The 23057-nt window shown below is 41.3% G+C and overlaps 1 protein-coding gene across 1 annotated transcript in view; it reads right to left on the reverse strand.

Annotated features, from left to right (window-relative positions):
- LOC119647494 (formin-like protein) overlaps positions 1-23057 on the reverse strand; it is a 183217-nt gene that overhangs the window by 1878 nt on the left and 158282 nt on the right. The window contains exons 3-8 of the mRNA XM_038048452.1: positions 16715-16801; positions 15087-16640; positions 8822-9032; positions 8422-8714; positions 7799-8353; positions 7424-7546 (exon numbers count right to left, since the gene is read on the reverse strand). Coding sequence (XP_037904380.1) covers positions 7424-7546; positions 7799-8353; positions 8422-8714; positions 8822-9032; positions 15087-16640; positions 16715-16801 — 2823 coding nt within the window. The remainder of the gene's footprint in view (positions 1-7423; positions 7547-7798; positions 8354-8421; positions 8715-8821; positions 9033-15086; positions 16641-16714; positions 16802-23057) is intronic.

The raw sequence follows: 23057 nt of genomic DNA on the forward strand, positions 1-23057 counted from the left end.
ACTTTTGCCTATCGCATTCACAAATTTCAACTTTGGCATGCAGATAATTTACAGTTGCCTAAATGTTTTGTATAACACACTACCCTTCGAGAGAGAGAGTGATTCCCCCACCTCTTGAATAGAGCCTACAAAATTAGAGTTATGGACGATTACTATCTTGACGTAATTTGGGAGCTCAGTAAGGAACATCTTCTAGTAATTCAGAGGTGCAACCTGAGGCTAAGAGATAATCAAACCCATAAGCCAAGGTGTTAAGTGGTGAAATCGAAATGTGTAAAAAGCTAAAACTGAGACAAAATATGAGCTCTATGTCTCTCACTTATTTCGTATTCGGAATGTGCAATGAGAGTTAAAGGTGTCTCCGACTCATTGATTATCAATGCGCAATCGGATGAAAACTATGTAATTACATAATTGTCGTGGAAGGGGTTTAGTTAAACGTGTAGGACGAGCATGGTAACACGCAATTAGTAGACGTACTAACTTGTTGCCATAGCTTGCAATCCTACACAAATGAGAAAATTGGGAACAGATCTTGACGGAGATCTTCCAATAATACATGTGTGTGGTGAATATGTGTGTGTGAAAACAGGTTTAGCTTGAAACCCTTCCACTTGTCCAGTTTTACGCTTTAAGATAAGAAAGGATCTCAATCGGAGATACGCCGTGAAATAGTTAGATAAAAGAAGATTATAGAAGAGTGAAGATCTCGATCGAATATCGAGCACCAATCAAATAAATAAAGACAGATTGACGGACTCTTTTGTGTTTTAATATTTGTGCGTTGAAATACTTTACACAAGGTGTGACTACCGCGCCGAGAGTTGAATGGTCAGACGGGTTCAAGAGGTAAACTCTGGGTACTAGGCAATCCTCAGTTTCAAGTGGCCTTGTTTCGGCAAAAAGGAACCAAGGCCATGGCAACTATAAAAAAAGTCAAAAAAAAAAAAACAACTAAACTTTGATCATAATGATCCAACCCTTAGTGAGGGGGCAGCACTGAACTCATCGACAGAGCACCTAAATCCAGACTCAGATTATCCACTTATTAAATTAGGGAACAATCAAATGAGGACCCAGTTCTCAACGGGCGGGCTGAAACAGGCACCTTCTGTTAGCATTCCTGACCTCGGACTCCAGTTGGCGCCACCTGCTAAGACTGAATTCTACCTTCGGACAAAACACAACTCCCAGGTTGTGTCAAAGTTGGAGGGAAATGAGCGTTGCGGCTAAACTGGAAACGGTCCTCTGTCGATTGCAACAGGAAATTCCTCATAGCTGTAAAGTACTGCATCTGTAGCGCAGCAGGGTTTCAAAATTTATTTCGAATGTTGTTAATTCGACTGTCAGATGCCACCACCGGTGTTCTCTGTGGCGGAGTAGGCTTGGAAATGAAATAATAATAATAATCGTTGGCGCAACAATCCATGTTGGATCAGGGCCTTGAAGTGTGTTAGAGCACTTCATTCAAGACCGTAACGGTACACTAGGAGGCAATGTGGTCAGCATTGCGCTCGCCCGAGATTATTACCCTGATTTGACTCAGGTACTCATTCACAGCTGAGTCGACTGGTATCCGACGTCAAATCACGATACAAATTCCACTGCCACCAGTGAGATTTGAACCGCAACCTTCCGTACGACAGCCTTACGCTCTAACCACTCAGCTATCCGGACACTTGGAAGAGCATTTCTTCCAGCTCGAGATCGGAGGACACAAAAAAGTTGTCTCCTTATCTAGGGTGAGGCCCGTGTGCGCCCCAAATCAACGTCGCGTTCGTTTCGCAGAATGATGACGAACGCAGTTCCGAGTTCAGTCGCTGAAACTCCCAGGTTTCATCTGGGGGCGGAGTGATGAGGCGCAGCAGGGTTAACAACATTCGAAATTTATTTCGAATTTTGTTAATTCGACTGTCAGATGCCACCACCGGTGTTCTCCGTGGCGGAGTGGGCTTGGAAATGAAATGTGAAAAATAATTCTGCAACCAGGAGTTGACATAAGAATTTCAAACAAGCTAAATTAATTATTGAAGTTGTGAAATTTTTCTACTGAGAGAGTCTCACCAATTATTCCTTAACTTTTCTTTATATTAATAAAGTTATTTAACCTGTGATTTCTACGTTTATTTTAAAATGTCAAGGCTCCGAATCGAAAGCAGTTGCTAGCGATATTCATATCTAATATCTAGAAGAATCTTTCAATCAACTCGTACCAAGACTAAACATCTGCGAAGGGTTTCACCTTGCTTTGAGTCGATAATTGTATATCTCTACGGTATACAGCTACGGCTAGACATCACTGACGAAAGCACAAACGATTGGCTCCTCCCAGAATGACGTATGGGAAGGTGCCCGATTATCCCTGAAGAGAGTCTTTGAGTTGCCATCGTTCAAAAAGTGCTTTTTCTGACTTCCAGATGAGAGGTAATGCCACTGGGATACTGGAATAACTTAGTGTCCAGAATAATCTCAACATCTTCACCTGGATGCTGCCACAGAGCAGGAGAGAGAATCGATAGGCCAGCAACTTCCCTTACTATCGACATTCCTGAACCAGATATTAAGATGGTACGGGAGCAAACGCATTGCCAGCTCTACTACGGGGTTGAGTCTTCATGTTACAAGTGCCGGCTCCTACGGCCAGCGAAGTGGACATGTAGTCCACGTCATCTTTATCTGAAGCGAAGACGATGTGCCATTTTTCACAAATAATTCAGCATTTTAAAGCGGCCACTGTACTAATGAGTCGTCAAATCAATGGGTGGAAAAACATCTACATACCACATACAAGAACCATGGGTTGTTGGTGGGGAAATTAGGGGCTTGAATTTCCAACTTGCTGATCTCCAAGCTATTCTGGTTAGCAACCTATAATATTAATGATCAATTGGATGGATGGAGAGCCTTGAAGTAAGTTAGAGCACTTCATTCAAGACCGAAACTGATTTGACTCAGGCACTCATTCACAGCTGAGTCGACCACTGCCGCCAGTGAAATTTGAACCGCGACCTTCCGTATGACAGCCTTGTACTCTAATCACTCAGCTATCCGGACACAACCTATATGATGGAGAGCGAGATAAGGAGATTTTTTGGTGTTCTGCTTATTTTCCCCATGACATGGATGAAATTCCTAGTTCAATATTCCTTAGAGTTGTCCAATATACCAAGAGTAATGGCATGGATGTAAAAGCAGGATGCTATGTTGGGAGTGTTATAATATCAACACGAGAGGATCGAGACTATTAGAATATCTGATAGAAAGTGAAATGCCGATCCTCAACTTGTGTAATGAGCCCACGTTTTTCAATATGATCAGATAGGAGGTCAATCGACATCACAGTGGCATCCACTAACATGGCGAACATCGAAAGATATCACGCTCTCAAATAGCAAGCGCACTGATTTCGATTTGGGCACGGATTACCACCAACCACTCCATTTCAGAATTCGCGGAAGACCAGATTGAGCGACGTACAAAACAGAATAGATTGTCCGAGTTACGATCCCTGGGAGGCGCATCAAATCTATTGTTAATTTGGAAAAACAGAGGAGAAGGACAAGAGTACTCCTGAATCGAGCTCTGAAGTCTGATTCAGCTGTTGGGTATTATCCATACAAAGAATCTCAGAAAACTCTAAAGAAAAGTATATGGTTGACTCTGGTTTGGTGTCCGAGACTGAACTTTGCTAAAAGCAGGAAGCTCCTTGCATAGATTCAAAGGATCAGTTGCCTAAGTATTACTGAGGCAATGAGTACTACGACGATCGCAGTAATCGAAGTTATCCTAAATCGACTGCCCATTCATTCGGAGTTGAAACGCAAAGCAATTCAATTCACGATGCGTATAGACTCGATACCATTTTTGCGTGGAATGGCCATGCGTCCATCTGGTTAACGTCAGGTAAGCTCTGATGCCTGAGGATTATGTGGTTTGTAGATTTGTTTTTAAGAAAACGATAAATAACCCCGAGCCTCTTGGGATTACAGACTTAATATTTTTCACCGACCCAATCAAGTCACTTAACTTAACACACAGTAGACAAGTTGAAGGCGAAAGTTGCAGTGTATGGATTACAATTTAACAAAGGGCGAGAACTCGATCATTAGTCACGCCTTACGATGAGATTAACTACCTCAGGATGCCAGTAGAAGAGAATATAGAATTCTCGGAAAGACCTGAAGGGAGTTAAAACACATCTGCGGAAGCCAAAAGCGATGGTGCGTAAGCATGGTTGGCGCGTTATGAATTTATTTTGAGGATGAAAACAAAGTGAAAGCAAAACGAACCGGAAGACGCCTGACTCAGTGAAAAATGGAGGGTCTTTAGAATGTCGGTGATCTATATAAAAAATATTCAGCGAAGACAGCTTAACCGTAAACCCAAGCTGAAACAATGCGGATTCAGCGACGAAATCCTGTGACGTGTCTCCGACCTAATTACGCTTACTGTTGCCCCATAACCGCATTGAGTCTTGATAGGGAGACCGACTTACACTCTGATGAGGACCTGCAAGCACGTCTCGAAACCCTTGAAGGCGCTAACCGTGGTAGTCGAATGACGCGTAGGTAGAGACGGCCCCGGTAATATCAGTCAGAGGTATTACCTTAGACCAACGCGTAGATCTGTCGATAGTGAGGCAATACTTGAATCAGTGTGATTCTCGCAAAGGGATAATGATGTCAAATAAATCGTGTGAAAGCGTTTGGTCGCCCGAGGAAATACGCCTTTTTTTTTTTCTTTAGATGCCTATTGGCCTTACACTTCTGCCTGCCTGGCCCAGGAGTTTACGTACTTGTTCATGAACGGTCAGAAGTATTTTCCGGTGAATAACCGGTTCGTCGTCCTGATGGCCCTTTACCAAGGTCCCGCAAAGTAAGTAGGATTTTGAGCTGAAGAGAGGAAACTCCTTCCAACTTTATTTGAAGTTTGTCCTTAGGCTCTGAAGCTCTGTGTCCGCCTCGGTGATTACTGTATAATTGAGCGCGATGGGGATTGCAACCTCGAAGATACGTGATAAAGCGATGTTGTCTTTTCCAGACATGTCGGATGTGAACTGGCTGATGAAGCTCAGTTGCCGAAGTTGACAAGAAGACGCTTTGTCGCTCACGATCGAAGGTGCTGTTGTGGCATTGAGCTGGGTTTAATTGTTTAGAAAAGAAGCTCAACAATTGCCAGGTTTGGTTCACCCATTGGTGAAAAGCAACGCCTATCGCTGTGTCTGAGGCATCGACGAACACAGCTAGGGGTGCATCTCGTCGAGGAAATGCCAAAAGTACATCACCAACCAGCTGTTGCTTGGCGGCTTCAAAAGCCCGGACTGCCTCTGTAGATCAGGCAGCTTCGCGAGAGTCTTTTGTTTTTGGCACAGACAAGTAAGCGTTAACGATCGCTTGGTGATGAGCGGCCTTGGGCAGGAAACGACGATAGAAGTTTAACATGCCCAAGAACCTTCGCAGATCCTTCACCGTGATTGGCAGGAGAACGTTTTTGATCGCTTTAACTTTGTCTGGCTCTGGTTGAATTCTGTCAGGGGTGATTATATGGCCAAGAAATTTCACCCTTTTGTAGAAATTTGCATTTTTCAACGTTTAGAACAAAACCGGCTTCAAGGAGACGTTGAAAGATGCACTCGAAATGACCCAAATGCTTAGATCCGGAAGAAGAGGCAACCAACACATCATCCATGTATCCGAAACAGAAGTCAAAGTTTCGTAGAACAGAGTGGATGACTTTGTGGAATGTTTGCGCGACATTGCACAGACCAAATGTCATCCTGGCGAACTCGAAGAGTCCGAAAGATGTGCAAATAACCGTTAGTAGGTACTCTGTAAAGTAATGGATAAGTGGAATAGGGTAACAGTCAGGAATTGTCTGAGCATTCAAACGCCTGTATGACCAACAGCTATTAGAAGGTTTACATATACCCTGTTTCATGATATCTTCAAACTCATTCTTTGCAACAGCCAGCTTCTGTGGTGATAGGGGACGCACCTTTGAGAAGATAGGAGCCGGCAGTGTTGATGTGCTGGACTCTGTACGCAAATGTGAGGAATGGCAATATCCTCGAAAGCAATTGAAAGAGTGTCGTTTGACGTCTTCAGCGAGGTCCAACAGCAGCCCATAGCGACGTCTCCGCCTAAAATGGGGGGTTGGTGATGTCCGCCAAAACGAAACGCCATAAAAACTTTCGGTGTAAAGCCACACTCACGTCCAACAGCATGTAGCCGTAAATGTGTATAATAATACACATTTAATAATAATTAAGGTTCTGGGGAAACAAATCATTTGGGTGATTTACGGAGAGAATCAACACCGCTGCCCCCGTGTTAATCAAAAAACAACGTCTGCTTAAGGGGTCATAAGTCGTAAGGCGACGGGGTACTGCGCATCGGGTAACCACCACCGAGACTCCCAGCGAAACTAGTTTTATACGGTACGGTGCTACCAGCAAATAGTCGAATAATGTGAAGGCCCCTGGGTGCGCCTTGCGGGCAGAGTGATGTGGCGACAGGCGTCCCACAACTACACCAATAGACTAGCGATCAATTTATTTTTCAACCTTGTATTTCTTCCAGCCCCGTAACTGAATCGGTTCGTTTGAGTCGGGTTTGCCGCTTCCATCGGTCGAAAACTTGCCTTGAGTGAAATTTGGTGGTTTTCGTGGCCTTTGTGTCGTTTACCACTGATTTGGATATAGCTGTTTTAGGCTGATTTTAGCCGCGGACGCGTGGCATTGGAAACGACTCATTCGCTTTTTTGTACGATTTATCATATTTCGAAAATAGTTCCAGTGATATCATGAAGGATTTACGACCAGGGCCAAGCCAATATATAATTTTTGGTGTAGCCGACTGATTCAAACATTTTACATATGAATACAGTCAAACGAACGACTTTAAAACCTTCAAGAGTTTGTCATTCATGCTTTTCATGCTCCCTGAATATCAACATGAGATAAAACTTCGAAAATAACAAATTCCAAATTCCGCAAAACGTACAAAATACACTACAATGTCTCCATAATATCTAATAACAGTCGATATTATATCACAGCCAGCACCCGTTTACTCCCTTACATTATTTCTTATCACGACAAACTCGCAAAAGAGTAAACAAGAATGCAAGAAAAAATCTGTGAATTTACGGAAGTGAGTAAGTGTAAAATATATAGCTAGCAAGCCGTGAATCCAGAAAAGATAAAAGAATAGAACAACATGATATTCCGATGATTCAGCATCCAGTTCTTAATGCCACTGAATTATATAAATCGTACAATAAAGCAAATGTCGCGTATAGAATAGACACAAAAAAAAAAGAAGTATGAAAAGAAAAGTTAAGCCTTGAATATATAGTCCATAAAAATGCATGCACCATTCCATAAGCGTGAGAATTGGATGTGAATCATTGCAAGAAATCTTACCTGTTGCTTCTTTTGATTATTCACTTTGTTTCGCATTCGCACTTCGTCGGTTTCCTTTTTACTTGCTGCCAGAGCGGCAGCCTGTTCAAGCCGACGTCGTTGCTCGTTTTCTTGGTCGGTGGCCTGAAATGTAATAAATTATATAAGAAATCAGGGTGTTAAAATATTCCAAAAGCAACAATGTTGGTAATAAATTATAGTCGCAACTTTCGGATCTCGAAGCCTTAAACATTTTTACTGTGGTCTATCAGAGATCGATGGACTTATGACTCATTCAATAAAACGTAGGACTGTATTAAAAGTACTTTTATATTGTAGAAAAGTTTAGATAGGACCAAGGCTACTTCTTGGATTTTCTCATCTGCCATAACATACCTTAAACGCTCTTGTAAATCGCACCAACAGTGAGAAGAACGCATTCGCATCGGCATTCCTCGATGATTCCCCGAAGTACTCCACACACTCCTTGAATACTTCTTGCGCATTCTTTGTATCTATTCGAATCTTTTTCAGTTTTTCCTCCGAATTATTCAGGAAATCTTTCAGAATGTGCGTTTGAGCGCCTTTCACTCTCAAATCGGCTTCCTTGCGCACCATTTCCATTCCCTTTTCCAACTCATGCACGTCCGTGATAACGTTTTCCAACGATACTTGAGCCGCTTTATCGATACAATAAAGTTCGGTATCGAAATTCAAAAGATCAGGGAACTTTTGTCGTATTGTTGCAACAATATAATGCAACAAACACATTCGCTTGTCAGTCGATTTTGTATCGAGTAATGTGTCTAAACTTTGCAGTTTGAATCCGTAGGCAGGCCCACGTTTACTGCTGTTCATGTAGTTACCAAATGCTAGCACAATTTCGAGCACAGCTTTGAATTTACGTGACGATTTGAGGGAATTAGATGCGTTGGTAATGGCGTAAATTTGCTGGAAATTATGAAAAGCATCAGACATTATTTCATCTTCGTTATTTGGAATATTGCAGGGATACTTACCGGACTGATTAAATGCAAACTGTCAAAGAAGTTACCCATATAATTCATGATTTGTAATTTGGACGATATCCTTTCCACTCTTGTTAGTTGTAGCATAAACTTGTCTTCGTCTGTTAGTAAGTTTTGGTCTTTCTTTTCACCAATGTATTCCTTATAAGCTTTCACTTCGGCATCAGTAGGCACCATTTTCTGTAGAATTTCAACATTCTCCAGTGACAATTTCTTAAGATCGAGATTATTTATAGCAGCTATCACTTCAGTTATTGGCATATCGAGCTTTCGACGAGATATTGCTACAAAAGATTGAAAAAGTTTATAAGTACTTGCGTTCCTGTTTATTAAGTGAGTAATTTCCCCATTTCCGAAGTGGAATTCCCATTCCCATTGAGTTATCACTTACCAATATTTCGTAATCTCGTGTGTTCAAGAACAGAAACACTTTCCTGTTTCTTGAATCTTTTACTCGGGAATGATGCCAAGCCATCAATTTCCGATGAGCCATTCGCTATATTGCCAACCATACCGATTTTGAATCGTTCCTCGAAATCGGTAAAATCGATTTGTTTATGAAGTTTTTCATCGTCGAGTTCATTGAAAATAGTTCCACGGACCTAGGGGGATGGAAATTAGAGACACTTTTTAGTTTATAATCGTTTTGAATGTTATTGCAAATTTCAAGATAATTTAAATGAAAAGAAAATGTAAATGTAATGTAAAGTGTAAGATTAAAATCTATTTGGCCCATGAAAAGACAGCAGCATACAATCCAAAAACTGTAATAGAAACCATCAATCACAGTCTCTTCATTCAAAGTAAATGCTTCGAAAAGCTAACCATATCAAATAATGACACCTCCAACAAACTTTTAGCCCATACCAGCGCAAATATCTACAAATCGTGTGTAAATTTCACTTTTATAATTTGTTCAATCAAAGAAAAGTTATAAGCCAGCCAGCTAACTAACTACTCCATCAGATTACGGACCCATAAACCAAAAGTAGACTGAAACCACAAATATATGTGTCATATAAGGCGCACAATTGTTGGAATGAATTTGCAATACCATTTTAGAGTGGTTAGCGGCTTTACAGATATTATCTACAATTTTATGCGACATTTTGTGGTTTCAATAGAGATCACATTTTTATCGATGTGAATGAAAATATGGGAAAATTTATCGGATTTTATAGAAAATATGATTCCTGGGTTAATGTGGCATTCATTTGAAAAGTTCAAGATGGAAGAGAAAGCTTATTAAGGTTAAGAGGAAACAGACAATCACTATTTTTGATGTCATTCCAATTGTAAACGAGAGAGGAACAAATCTATTCTTTGGATGTAATATCTTCAGATGATGAGACTGTTACGTTTTTGGTTTGCTTGCTGGAAACTACGTTCGTCGATTTGTAAAGTCAGAATACGGTTGATCCCAAATGGAACGGCGGTTAAGGTGACCCCTCTTCTATGTGCATTGAAAAGAGAGCCCCATCAAATTCTATAAGAAGTGAAAAGCGTTGGCTTGACTTTTCGCAAAACCAGTTAAATGTGATCCACCCTCTCATCTGGCCAGTATAATATTGTATAATGATTCCCCTTTACGTATAAGAGCTCATATTTGGTCTCCTATAAAAGACTGGTCTGAATTATCAAAGACTGTAACGACCTGACAACGACCAACGGAACAATGTTGATATGAATCGGCATTAAGATGCCATTCACATGGCTCCCCCTATGCATCTGGCTGCCATGAACAGCCATGAACGCCAGACATCGCATCCGCCAACAAACTTTTAGGCACTCCGTGCCGTTTAGTTTTCCAAAATATTAACAACGGCCCTAAGCGCCAGAAAACCAGCAACAATGTCCAGCTTATTAAGGACGTTTTCGAGGATGACATGGGGTCGGAGAGACCCGCGAGCTAAGTATGATGTAATGCTGCAGCAAAATGGGGATCAACGAACTCAAATCGAGCTGTTGACCAAAACGATCGGCGACCTTAGGAAAGTCGGTGAAATCCCTGCAATCTATGTTGATAACAATATTTCCTGCTATGAATAAGGAACAGCACATTACAGTGCTGACAAAAACAACACAAGTACCACCTAGTAGAGACTTTGTCACCCCATAACGCGGGAGAAGCCGGCAAGTGAACTAAAGAAGGTACCCGAAGCAGAGAAGATCCTTGATGTCGTCGAGGAGGAACAACAAGAAGACCCGCTCAACTTCGGCTGTCGGCGGAAAAAGAACAAGAAACAATAGGTGAGTCCGTCCCACGTGCCAAGTGTCAATTCTTTTCCCGATTCCAGTGCTTTAAGACCCCAAAAGGAGACAGTTTCTCCAATTACAGCGTATAAAAGACAAGGGCCTAAAGGAGACGTTAAAAAAACCGAGGGATGGTAGAACCCTTATTTTTGCAGAGCCCACAGAGGAGAATGCCAAATTTTTTTCGCTTATCAAAGAGCAAGGGTTTCCCGCCATCACAAGAACCTCCCCACCACTTAGGACTCAGTTTATAAACAACCGCGGAAATTATTATGGAGTTCACTTGAGAGAACCCACTTCTGAAGGTTCGATCGGTTGCAAATTTTCTGACCAGGAAAGACAAAAAGAGGATTCCTCGCTCCCTATCGAATCTGAATCTGGTCTTTTTACAGCAAATTTCCAGCTCTCCCAAAATCTAAGTGGGATTTTCAAGGTGAAGTACATTCTTCAACAGAGAATTACATGCGAAAAGGTGAAACCAGGGGAGGAAGTGCAGTTGCCAAAACTTGGGACATATAGCCCAAAATTGCTCGATAATGCACAAATGGCTATTCGTGCGGGGAATACTACAAGTTCGCCATTGCTGGAACTGCGCCCAAACTTTGCATCCTACAAGCCATCACGGGTGTCCAACTTATAAGGAAATGGTAACCAGATGGGAAGTTGAAAAAACCCGGAAGGCAACTGAGAAATCTTCAATCAAGCAAACAGTGACTCGACTTTTATAGAGCTTGATCAGCCTAGGTGTGTCATTTGTTAGGAAATCTCCCCGCTAAGCAGCGATTCAACCGAGGGTTAAGCAACCAATTACTGGCTCCTCAGAATTGGTTGAAGTTATGACTTCTGCATTCAGCAACGAGCAGTGTCAATTCGCTGCAATCAAAATTATCTCTATCTATCTCTAAACTTCGTGTATTGTTCCAAAATGTACCTCAGGGTATTGAAGTAGTCAATGTAGGAGGATCCGGAGCGGAAACCAGACTGCTCTCTTTCGATCAAAGTTTCAAGGTATTTCTTGATGCGTTCGAGGATTATTTTAGCTGTTATCTTTGCGTCGGCAGGGAGCACGCAGATACCCTTTCAGTTGTCGCACTCAAGACCGTCTTCTTTGGAATCCTAACGATCACCTCCTTCTCCCACTTTCTGGGAAAGATCTGGAATTCTCAAGATAGCAGTTCTGCAAAAACTTCAGGTGAAACGATTAATAATTCTGCGGAGAGATCGTCAGGCCCAGCGGTTTCACTCCGACGACCTGCGCAACACTCGAGAAAAGAGCATTTTTGATGGCGGATCAAAGCTCGGTGATAATTTCGGGCGAGCTACAAATTACTACCGTCCGATCAGCAAGATAACTCTCCCCCTGTCGAGCGATAAGTGGAGGACTTAACACGAAGTAAGCGACCATCAGATTAGACCCCTATACCACTACCCATTTTGTTACGCATATCCAGAAGACAACTCCTAAATCTGCAAAATGGTCGATTTTATTGCTCGTGTGATATCATTCAGTTGAAACCTAATTGAACTTATGGCATACTCTGTGCTCGAGTAATGTGTTACCAATGACTAGGCGGTGGAAGTTGCAAAAATTCACAAACGTTCCACCATTGCCGTTGCGGTCGCGAAGGCCATATTTCTTCATCATATGTCAGAAGAAGGTGTTGTTGAAGCTCATCTTGGCATTTATTATCAGCCATCATGATCCCGCTGCCACCCTTAGGAAGCCTCTCATGAACTGCGTGTAGTTGCTCACAGAAAGCATCCTTCTCTATTGTGCCGAAAATCTCCGTTGGTACATACCACTGCACAATTGTGATGCTCCTTAACCTGGACCAGAATTTTGCAGTAGCCGTAACAATCAAAAGCTTCTCATACATCGAGTAAACCGAACCGCTGTTATGATAGTGAAACTAAAGCACAATTTGACACAAAGAGTGACCAGGAAACACTAAAGAAGATTCGAACGGCTGTCTATCATCCTGTAGCCAATAGTATAATCGAGTGGCAGCTGGTCGCTGAAAGCTGTCGTCCGTCATGTGCGATAATAATGGAGAATGGATCGACATCCTACCCGCAGCAAACGTGAAGAAAAATATTGACGCGACAACTGTAGAACTAGGACATGGAACACCATATCGAATCCCTTGACATTGTTTTCTTTATGAAGATATTCCACCGAATCAGAAATCATTTGTTCAAAAATTTCTGGAACATATGAAGGCAACTCGTGTAACACCGATAACTCGTCACAACAAGAGGAAGTTTTTCGTCCACAATACTCGTTCTGCCGCATTCTGCATTCTATTTCATTTTAGCATATACTATTAGAGAATCCACTGAAATATAAATGCTGATCGAAGAAGTGATAGCGATGAGGGACACTCCAATCTGTAGGCCGTTTATCTACTTTCACCTACACTTCAACGGAATGGTGGACATTAGGAACATTTCATCTAAAAAGCTCCTGCAAATACACTTCCAGCCGATGGCAGGACCCTCTCGACTCGAAGAAAAATATATTTTCCACAACAAGAGAAGTTCTCAAATCAGAAAAGTTGTATGACAAGGATTAGCCAAAATATTCCTCTATGCAGATGGTATTTTCCGCGTGTCTTACAACAAACTTGATCTAGAGTAACTCCTCCAAAAGTGGAATGATTATCTTTGTGCTGTATATCTCCGATTGACTCTGAACAAAACAGAGTTTTTGACGACTAACTCCAATGAAACCGGCAGTGTCGCTGTCACTGAAAGCGACTTACCGAGAACTGAGCAATTTGAGTATCTATCGCCATTGGTAAACTACAATATAAACTCCCTTTACGCATCAACCCAACTTGGGTGAAATACCGTTTTATAATTGTGGTCCTTTGTGATGGACGCATTAACCAAACGTTTTAAAATCCAAAATTTAACACAGTATTGTTTGTCCTGTTGCCCTTTATGTTTCCGAGCGCCGACCGACTACCAAAGACAATGAACGCCGCCTTGCGGTAATGGAGCCGAAGATGTTGTACTGGATTAGTAGCAAAACATACTAAACAAGTTTGAAATAAAAATATCCACAATTGATATGGGGGGATGTGTACAAACAACGTGAAATAATTGAGAGCGACCCTTTAATCGATTCCAGCAACGGAATGAATAGTAGTTTAAAAAAGTAAGGTAAAAAAAGGTAAGTCATGAACGGGACTTACATTCTCGTGCCAAGATTATCTAAAATTGAGCATCACGCAAACTATCCTGGATTTGCAAGAATCACTCCATCAAAGAGCGATAAGCCAGCAAAATAATTCGCAATCCGGCTTTCAATCATGATGTCCATTTGCTCATTGTGTTGGATATACGGGCATTGTAATTGGAAGGGGTGCGAGACTCATCTTTACTATTGAGTTTTCAGCTCAAAAAGAACTAATAAAGGACATTTCCTTTACAAACATTTAAAATTAGACAACGGAGTTGTTTGTTTGTTTTAAAAATGATTGGATTTGGTGGTTTGGTTTGGTTTGTTTTAGAAACATTGGATATGTCGAAAAAGGTATTTGGCGATGAGCGTCTGGGTCGTCCTTCCACGTCTACCGATGAGAACCACGCCAACCAGATCAAGGATTTAGTTCTCAAAAATCGTCACTTGTCAATTAGAGACCTTGTAAACATCACCAACGTATCATTTGGCTCAATTAAATCAATTTTGAAGGACCAATTAGACTTCAGGCGCGTGTCCCTCACTGACAACTCTTGGTTTCTGCCCACGATCATGCACCTTGACACACAGCATTGGTTCTCCACGACTTTTTCATCATGAATTCAAAGCATTGTACTGTTCCCCAAATTGAAATTGCCACTTTGTGGAAAGCGTTTTGATTCGATTGAGGGGACTCACTCAACTGTATCGAAGAAGGGCCTAAAGACGATTCAGGGAATTGATTTTAACAATTGTTTCGAGGACTGGAAAAAACGTGGGCATAAGGGCATTGAATCTGGAGAGGATTACTTTCAAAGCGACGAAATAAATTTGGAAGAATAAATAAATCGTTTTTGTTTTATTCAAAAAGTCATTTTCTGATCACAGAGTTAGGTTATATTCCAAATCCATTCATAATAAATTGAGGGCGTTGCCTTCTCAAGGAGGAATAGTATTAGTTCGAAAAAGTGTTTAGCTTCTATTTAAGCTGCAACTTGGAAAATCGATCCTACTTTATTATTCATAACTTTTATCTATCTAATCGTACAAATTCATGAGCTTCCCAAAACAACTGAAACTGATAACATTTAGTGCAAAACATAACTTTACCAGGCGACGATAATACATACAAACAAAGGGACAAGAAAAAGAACACATGGATGTTTTCTAGCAAACACCTACAAATTCAATTTGTTTTTCATTTCTTAAAAACACTTACTTGATTTGGTTTCAATGCAATCCAATTCAATGTCGGCAACTTGTATTTCGTTTGAACTTTCCTCTTGATGGTCATAGCACCATCGGGTGCAGGCATAAAACCAGCAGCCGGTGGTGGAGGTGCAAATGTTGACATGAATGGAGGCGGTTTGGGTGCATTGGGTGCAGAAGGCATTTGATTGCCACCACCCATCGGCGGCGGTGGAGGAACTGGTGGTGCGACACTTGGAGCACTCTGTGGCTTTGGTGGAGGTGGTGGTGGCGGCGGTGGTGCTGCTGCACTAGCTTGTCCTCCATTCACAGGCGAAACATGTCCGGATCCATCACCACCATTCGCCAAATTACTGTGATTCGATAATCCACGCGGTAAGGATTTAGTAAGACTCTCAAGCTCGAGGTTTTTACTTTCAAGCATCGACTCACGATTTCGGAGCTCTTGCTCGTTTTGTTTTAATATCTTTCGCAACGTGGAGACCTCTTCATCTGCCTGTCGTTTCACTTGCATCAAATCATCACGCTCAGCCTTGATTTGATTTAGCTCTGATTCCAGTTCAGCTAATTTACACATGAATTCGCGCTCCATTTCGGCATTGCGATCTAAAGCACGACTCAGATCATCCTCGAGTTCTTGAACGCGTTCCAATGCAGCTGTTTTCGTCTCGGAGTCTTCCATTAGCGCGGCCACATCAAATACATTATCCAAATAGGCTGAGATTTGTACTTGCAGCTCTTCCGATTCGGTTAATCTTAGCTTCTCAAGGTATTTATCTAATCCGAGCGCTGTGAACTCGTACTGCAGGTGTACCCGGTAATTCATATCTTCTACAGAATGTACAACAATATTTACAAATTGCATACAAGCAACCATAAAGTCAATATTAAAGCAATCATAGTTGATGAAATAATCCATTAACGTTTGGAAACGTCTCGTTTCTTGGCATATTTCTTTGAAATTATCAAACGATGAGAGGATGATCTCGTGGCCACCTTTCACTAAACATATAGCCGCTAACAATTCTAGAACCAAAGCTTTCGTCCTCAACGATTTATGAATTAAACTGAGGGCAATGCAATTGATCGCCTCCCGATGCTGTATGACCATATTGAAGCCATACTTATTGTTCATGATCGCTCGCAAGCACATGATACAAACATGTATATCATCCGTTGAAGCTCCCATATTCAATTTAGCCATATGACGTGATCGTCTCTTGATACTCGGACTATCGAGGACGTCACCAAGCGAGGGTCGTAGAAATCCATTCGATTGTTGGTTATGATGGTGATGGTTTTTCGTATCCGATCCACTACCGCTCGTCTGAAGTAGCGACGTATTTCCACTCAGTCGTTCATCGGATTCTGATTTTGCCTCTTGTACACGTTGTTCATGACGCATCATTAATAGGCGGAAGTTTAAATAGTCCACTAGAGCATCAAGTCCTTGATTCCTTTCATCGAGAAATTCTTTTACCCATTCAATGTGGTTTGTGCGTAGTGAGATTTCTAAATCGCGTAGGACTTGAGTGGATGTGGATTCGCCGACAATTCGTCGTTTCTAAAGAACAAAAGAATGAAAAGAGTTAGACGTTCTTAAGATATTTGAAATTCTAAAGAAATTTGAGTACTTACACGATGACTTCTGGATGCTTTTGGATCTAAATATGTGCGTAATTTGGTCAAATAGTGTGATGGCGGATCTTTGGCATGAACCATTTCCTGTAAAAAGAAAAGAGAGAACGTTGAATTGGGGTCGATTGTGTAATTTTCTTTAAAGGAAGATTTAAATAAAAAACGATCCGGTAGAAAGTACAAATCACCGAAGCCGTTTCAGTCCTTTCTGTTTTAGTAGCTTTTTTTGGTAAAACAGCGATCTCATGCAATTCAGAACGCTTTAAAACTATTTGAAAAATTTGATACATAGAAGGAATCTGTGAAATATAGAGTACTCTAGCCTCCCGATAGGTCTAAGACCTTAATGTCATTTATAGAAAATACATTGACTTTTTGTAGAGGGTGCTGGGAGTCCTGCGACCGCATCCACTTGATGACGGAGCTGACCACCTGGGAAGCAACATACTTTTTCTCTTGTGGTCCACGGACCCCTCTTTTTGAGTTAAATACCCAAGTTTCCAAAAAAGTTGATTGACGGTTTCTTCCAGGGCAGAGGTGAGACAGCGTCTGATTGTTGCCTCTGCCCTGGAAGAAACCGTCAGTCAACTTTTTTACATTGACTTTGCCATTCACAAAATGCCTCTACCTCGCAGTTATTTCTTGAGACGAAAAAACAATTGGAAGTGGCTAGGGACCAGATGAGTACAATACAGCACATGCTCAAGCCGCTGAAAGTCCCAATCGCGAAAAAACGTCTTTTTCCAGATAATAATTCTCAACATATCCCAGATAATGGATATCATAGCCTTCTCCGGGGAGTTTGAAACGATAAAACCCACACCGGAACATTAAAACACACATCGCCCAATATCACTTCATCAGGTGATGTTTAGATCGAATCGTACTTCTCATATCTCGCTGAGTTGGATAGATACCGTGCTTATTGTATCATTGAGTTTTTGCTGTGTGATATGCAGTCTGTCACTTCGATTTTGCCGACTCTTCTGATTCGACTCGCCTCCTTTGTAATGAGTCGCATCACTCACATGAATGAATTTACTGGCACATTTGAGTCGACCCACTCCTCTTCTCTAGCCATGCACCTCGTAAGTCCTTCCTGAATTAAGTCCCATTGTGGACTTCCTGATCTTTTTCTATTCTAAATCAAGCAATGCAACTCTCATAATCTATGTATAATCATTAATAAGAGCCTCGAAGAAAGTTGTTACCAGAAATTTGAAAAAGGGGCCTTTATTATCCTTATTCACAGATGCAAGGATTGTTTTGCTCCGGGTTTCACGCCTCTCTTCGACCACCAATACCCTTGAAAAGCCCGTCATTGATTGGTTAGCCGTGCACTGCAACGACTTCATAGTAAAAGGGCAACATGGCTCTGAAAAAAAGAAATTGATCTTCTGCCTCATTTATACCGATTTCTCTAGGTTCTTCAAATTGATGAGTCACAAACAATTCCTGCTTTCGCCAACAATTATGGCACGAATCTTTACCTACCTTCCTTCCTTTACCAAGGATATGCATTTATTAGTCATTGTATACAACTCCTTCGTCCGCAATATCCTTAAATATGCAATTTGTTCAGAGGAAGTTTACGCGTTCCCCATTTTTTAAAACGAACCTTCGCTATTCGTGTACCTTGATCGCCTTATTTTCCTTACCATGTTGTCTTTTCACCACAGATCTATCACTAATGCATGTGTCCTGATAGACAGCTGTTTAACCTCTAAGACCCATTTCCGAGACTCCTCATATGGCATCCGCACTGCTCACGTTTTCGAGGTGCCTTTCGTGGACAAAAATGCTACAAGAGTACAACCGTTTGCCGCTTAATCTTTTGTCCTCATCACTTGATACGTTAATTAAAAAGTAGTTCACAGTTCTGTAAATCTGTTTCTTCTCCTCCAGGACTGACAACCCTACCCGAAAGACTATCTGTTATAAAACCACGCAAGGTACCTCAGACTGGACTCACTACATAACCAAGGACCCGACAAAGCAAAAAGACAACCGATTTGCGCATTGTTTCGTCATAAGTACTCTCTTTATTCAAACCGAAAACTGCTTAGCAGCTAGACAGCATCCTGTCCCAATATAAGACTGTTGTCTCTGCACTGCAGTAGAGGTATTGGACAGGAAAAAAAAGAGCCGCTATACGATACATTATAGTGGCTATCCAGTAAACGATATGCTGTTCTATTATCTGCGCTTGCGCGGTAAACATCGATCATCATCGTCATTAACGTTTATGCCTCTACAGAAGAGACTACAGGATTGAAGGAGGATACTTTCTACGAAGCAGTGGAACGAGCCTTTGAATCTCTACCTCAGGTATAATATCGAAATCATATTTTAACAAACAAGTAGGGTCGAAACCTGTATTCAGGGGATACGTCGGCTCTAATAGCTTCAATAAAATAACCAACGACAGAGGTCAGCGTATTATTCAGCTAATAGTATCACATAAAGTAATCGTCGAAAGTGTCTAGTTTGGGCGAAAAAAGATCGGTCTTTCCAAACGAGAACGCTTTCATCTAAATCGACCTAACATATAGGGAATCCAATACAGACTCCGATCACTATCCCACTGAAAAGATACTCCGGGCTCGAATGACAACACCACCTTGAGTCCCCTCTGAAAATCAAGTAAGAGTAAATACTGAAACAATACATAATGAAACCCTCCGCAACATCTATGACGCATTCTGCAATGACCACAGCTATCAGATGCCCTAGGGATGAAACACTGACAGATGTTCTTCACAAACATCTGAAGAATCACTGGATGCAAACATATTTGACCTGAAACTATTGATACGATGATGATGAACTAACAACGGGACGGGAGAACGGTGCATACCGATCAATGTTGCTATCTCAAAGGACGTAGCAATGCTCAGAAATCTACCATGATCTGCATCGAGTGGAGAAACCAGTTCACAGACAAAAAAAAGAAATCTAGGAGCACTGAGAGGTCTGCGAGGGGAGCAATCGCACCAAGCGTGAAAATTTCATCAACAAGTCAAGTGGATGAAACCAAAGACAAAGAGCAAAAGACAAAGAGGGAAGTTTGATCTCCGATGGATTTATTGTAGTGACGAGTTGAATATTTTGATGAACTGCGTAACAACCATATTATCGGCGAATTGGATGTCCGGACAACTGAAGACAAATGCTGTTACCATTGAACATGAAAGAAACCATTCGTGTAATTGTTTGGCTTAAGAATGATAACTCGCCAGGGACCGGTGGAACTACAGCCGCATTGATTTAATATGGAGGCGTCCAACTAAACAAGCAGCTCACCAATTTTGCTTCAAAGTTTAAGACAGCGAATCAATGCCTAATAATTTGCAAATAGGCATTATTTGTCCCATCCATAAAAAATGAGATGTCAGTCACTCCAGCAATTATAGAGGTATTACGTTTCTGAGTACCATCAATTATACATAATAAGATACTCTCCACTACCTTGCCAACGGGAAAGCCCCGTACTTCCAGAACATACCGTAGCACACTAAAGAAGTTGTTTGGTCGGTTGGTTGGCAAATCATTCAGACCCTTTCTCTTTTCGACAATCAATGGAAAAACTTTTGAAATGTTGCCATCAATTACATCATGTCTTTAAGACTTCAAACCGTCTATAATAGAATAGCCAGACTAAAACTATACACGACCATGAAAGATTTCACTATTCTGCCAAAATTAATAAGATAGACTAGGCTGGTACTAAATAATGCGAGGCCGGATAAAAGTACCAAGATTACTCTCGAGACCTTTTGTCATCAACAACGATGTAAAACAAAAGAATGCTCTACCATGTGTTCTTTCCAACCTGGCCTTAAAGAAGTTTGATTGCCAAAGGTATAATTCTCTTCAAGTCTCCAAACTTCTGGCCTATGCTGAGGAAGAACAAGATACTTAGGGTAGTGAGAAGAAGAACCGGAGATGTACAAATTGCCATAATACAAGGCAATGATCTTGGCAGGCCTTATGTATTCCTCACAGAATTCCGCAGAATTGTTGGCCCTTACCAGGAGAATGAACGACCCTGTAGCCTATATTATGAAGAAATTTATGAGTGATGTTACGATCGTTTGGTTATGGATAAAATTTGATTCAATAGGCTGTGATGGGGTCAACTTATCCGTATGAGTTAAGATGATCAAACTAAGAAAATCTATGGGGGCAATATCTATGGTAGAAAAAGAAGACCTGGAATACCCTGGTTCATATGGAGCCATAAGCCAGTACGCCAGACAATTACCATGGATATCCAATTGGTGAACCAAGGGGCGAAACCAGGGTAATCAGAGTTTTCTAAAAAGGCAGGCCTAGATTGGACATCGATTGTCGTGCCATTGCTCATGATAGAGTTGAATGGCAATGACACCCATGTTAGTACGAAGTGATTGAGTCCAGTGTACTTGAAAGCAACTAGAAAGCCTTAAAAAACGACACATGTACTGAAAGATAAGGTGAATTAAAAGTAATCGGTTCTGAGTAATTAGGTGTATAAAAACTATTTGGAAATCATTAAATGGAATACATTATTACCCTCGCCGCATTTATTGCAGTTGATTCCCCTGAATTATCACCTATTACGATCAAAGCAGTCCAGAGTTTCAAGAAGATAACTTCATTCTTACGAAGAAATGAGAATCAAGAATAATTGATCTCAAAAACCGAACAGTTTTTTTTGGCAGGGAATCCATTCTCTGAGCAAAAGGTAGGAAAACATTGTAGCCATCGATGGCCAACAAATTTAATTATTGAGTTCTTCCATTTTGTTATAAAAATAAACACTCCAATTTGACGAATAGATTCTACATTGTAAATCGAAACAACTACGAATTAGAACGATGGAAAAAAGATTCATAAAGAAGATGTTCTATGACAGGTATTTGTATTTCTTTACTGAATTGTAATTGCTTGAGATTAGCGGATAGGTAGACTTTAATTTTGGTTTCAAGTTATTAAGTATTATCAAAAGTTATTAATTGAAGAGAGATATCACACAGTGCAGCAATTATAGAGGTATAACGTTGCTGAGTACCATCTATAAGATACTCTCCACTATTTTGCTAGGCCCCATACGCTCAGATCAGAACATAATTGGCCCATACCAAAGAGGCTTCACTCCAGGCAAATCAGCAACAGATCAGATTTTCTCTCTGCGACAAGCGATAGAAAAACTGTTGGAATATGGACATCAATTGCACCATTTTTTCATCGACTTTAAAGCCGCATATGATAGCGTAGCCAGGGTAGAAGTGTACACGGCCATAAGAGAATTCGGTATCTCGACGAAATTGATAAGACTGACTAGGGTGACCCTGACCTCACTCTTGAACTGGTCCTCGAGAAAGTTATCCGTGAAGCTGAGGTAAATGCAAGGGCTGCAATCCTCTTTAAGTCCACCCAAGTACTGGCCTTTGCTGATGATATCGACATCATGACAAGAACGACCCGAGACGTACAAACCGTACAAACCGCCTTCATCCAAACCGCACTGGTCCACCGGGAATAATGAAGATAGGAGACTACAACTTTGAGACCGTTGATAATTTCTCCTATCTAGGATCGAAAATCACAACCGATAACAGCTACGATGATGAAATCCATGCACGGTTGTTGGAAACCAACAGAGCCTATTTCAGCTTACAAAAACCGTTCCGCTCGAAACGTCTCACCATAGGGTCAAAGCTCTTACTGTACAAGACAATGATCTTGCCAGTCCTCATGTATTCCTCGGAGACTTGGGTTCTTGGCAAAAAAAATTGCGAACTCTTGGGTGCGTTCGAGAAAAGAATCCTCCGAAGAATTTTTGGTCTCCTACATGAAGATGGACGATTCCGTAGTCTACATAACGAAGAAATCTATGAGCAACACCATGACCGTCAGGTTGTGGATAAGATCCGGCTCAATAGGTTACGGTGGGCGGGTGACTTAATCCGTATGGATGCCCGATGCAGTGCGGAAAGTCTGTAAGAGCAATATCTATGGTAGAAAAAGAAGACCAGGCAGACCCTGCCTGAGATGGAGTGATGGCGTAGGTCAGGACGCCAGACAGCTTTGCGGGATGTCGAATTGATGGACCTCGGCGCAAAACCGGGATGTCTGGAGTTCCTTATTAAGGCAGGCCTAGACCGGATACCGGTTGTTGCGCCGTTGATGACGATGAATTGAATTATCTGATACACAGTATATGACTTTTTCAAATTACCATTGTATAAGAAAATACTAACGGTCACAAAGAAATAAATGCTCTAACCTAGATATCCTACTCAACCTACCACAGTTTCTTGCTTATTATTCCTACGGAAAGAAACGAAGCATAACAGCT

The sequence above is a fragment of the Hermetia illucens genome, chromosome 2, assembly GCF_905115235.1.
Source record: "Hermetia illucens chromosome 2, iHerIll2.2.curated.20191125, whole genome shotgun sequence".
Taxonomy (NCBI): domain Eukaryota; kingdom Metazoa; phylum Arthropoda; class Insecta; order Diptera; family Stratiomyidae; genus Hermetia; species Hermetia illucens.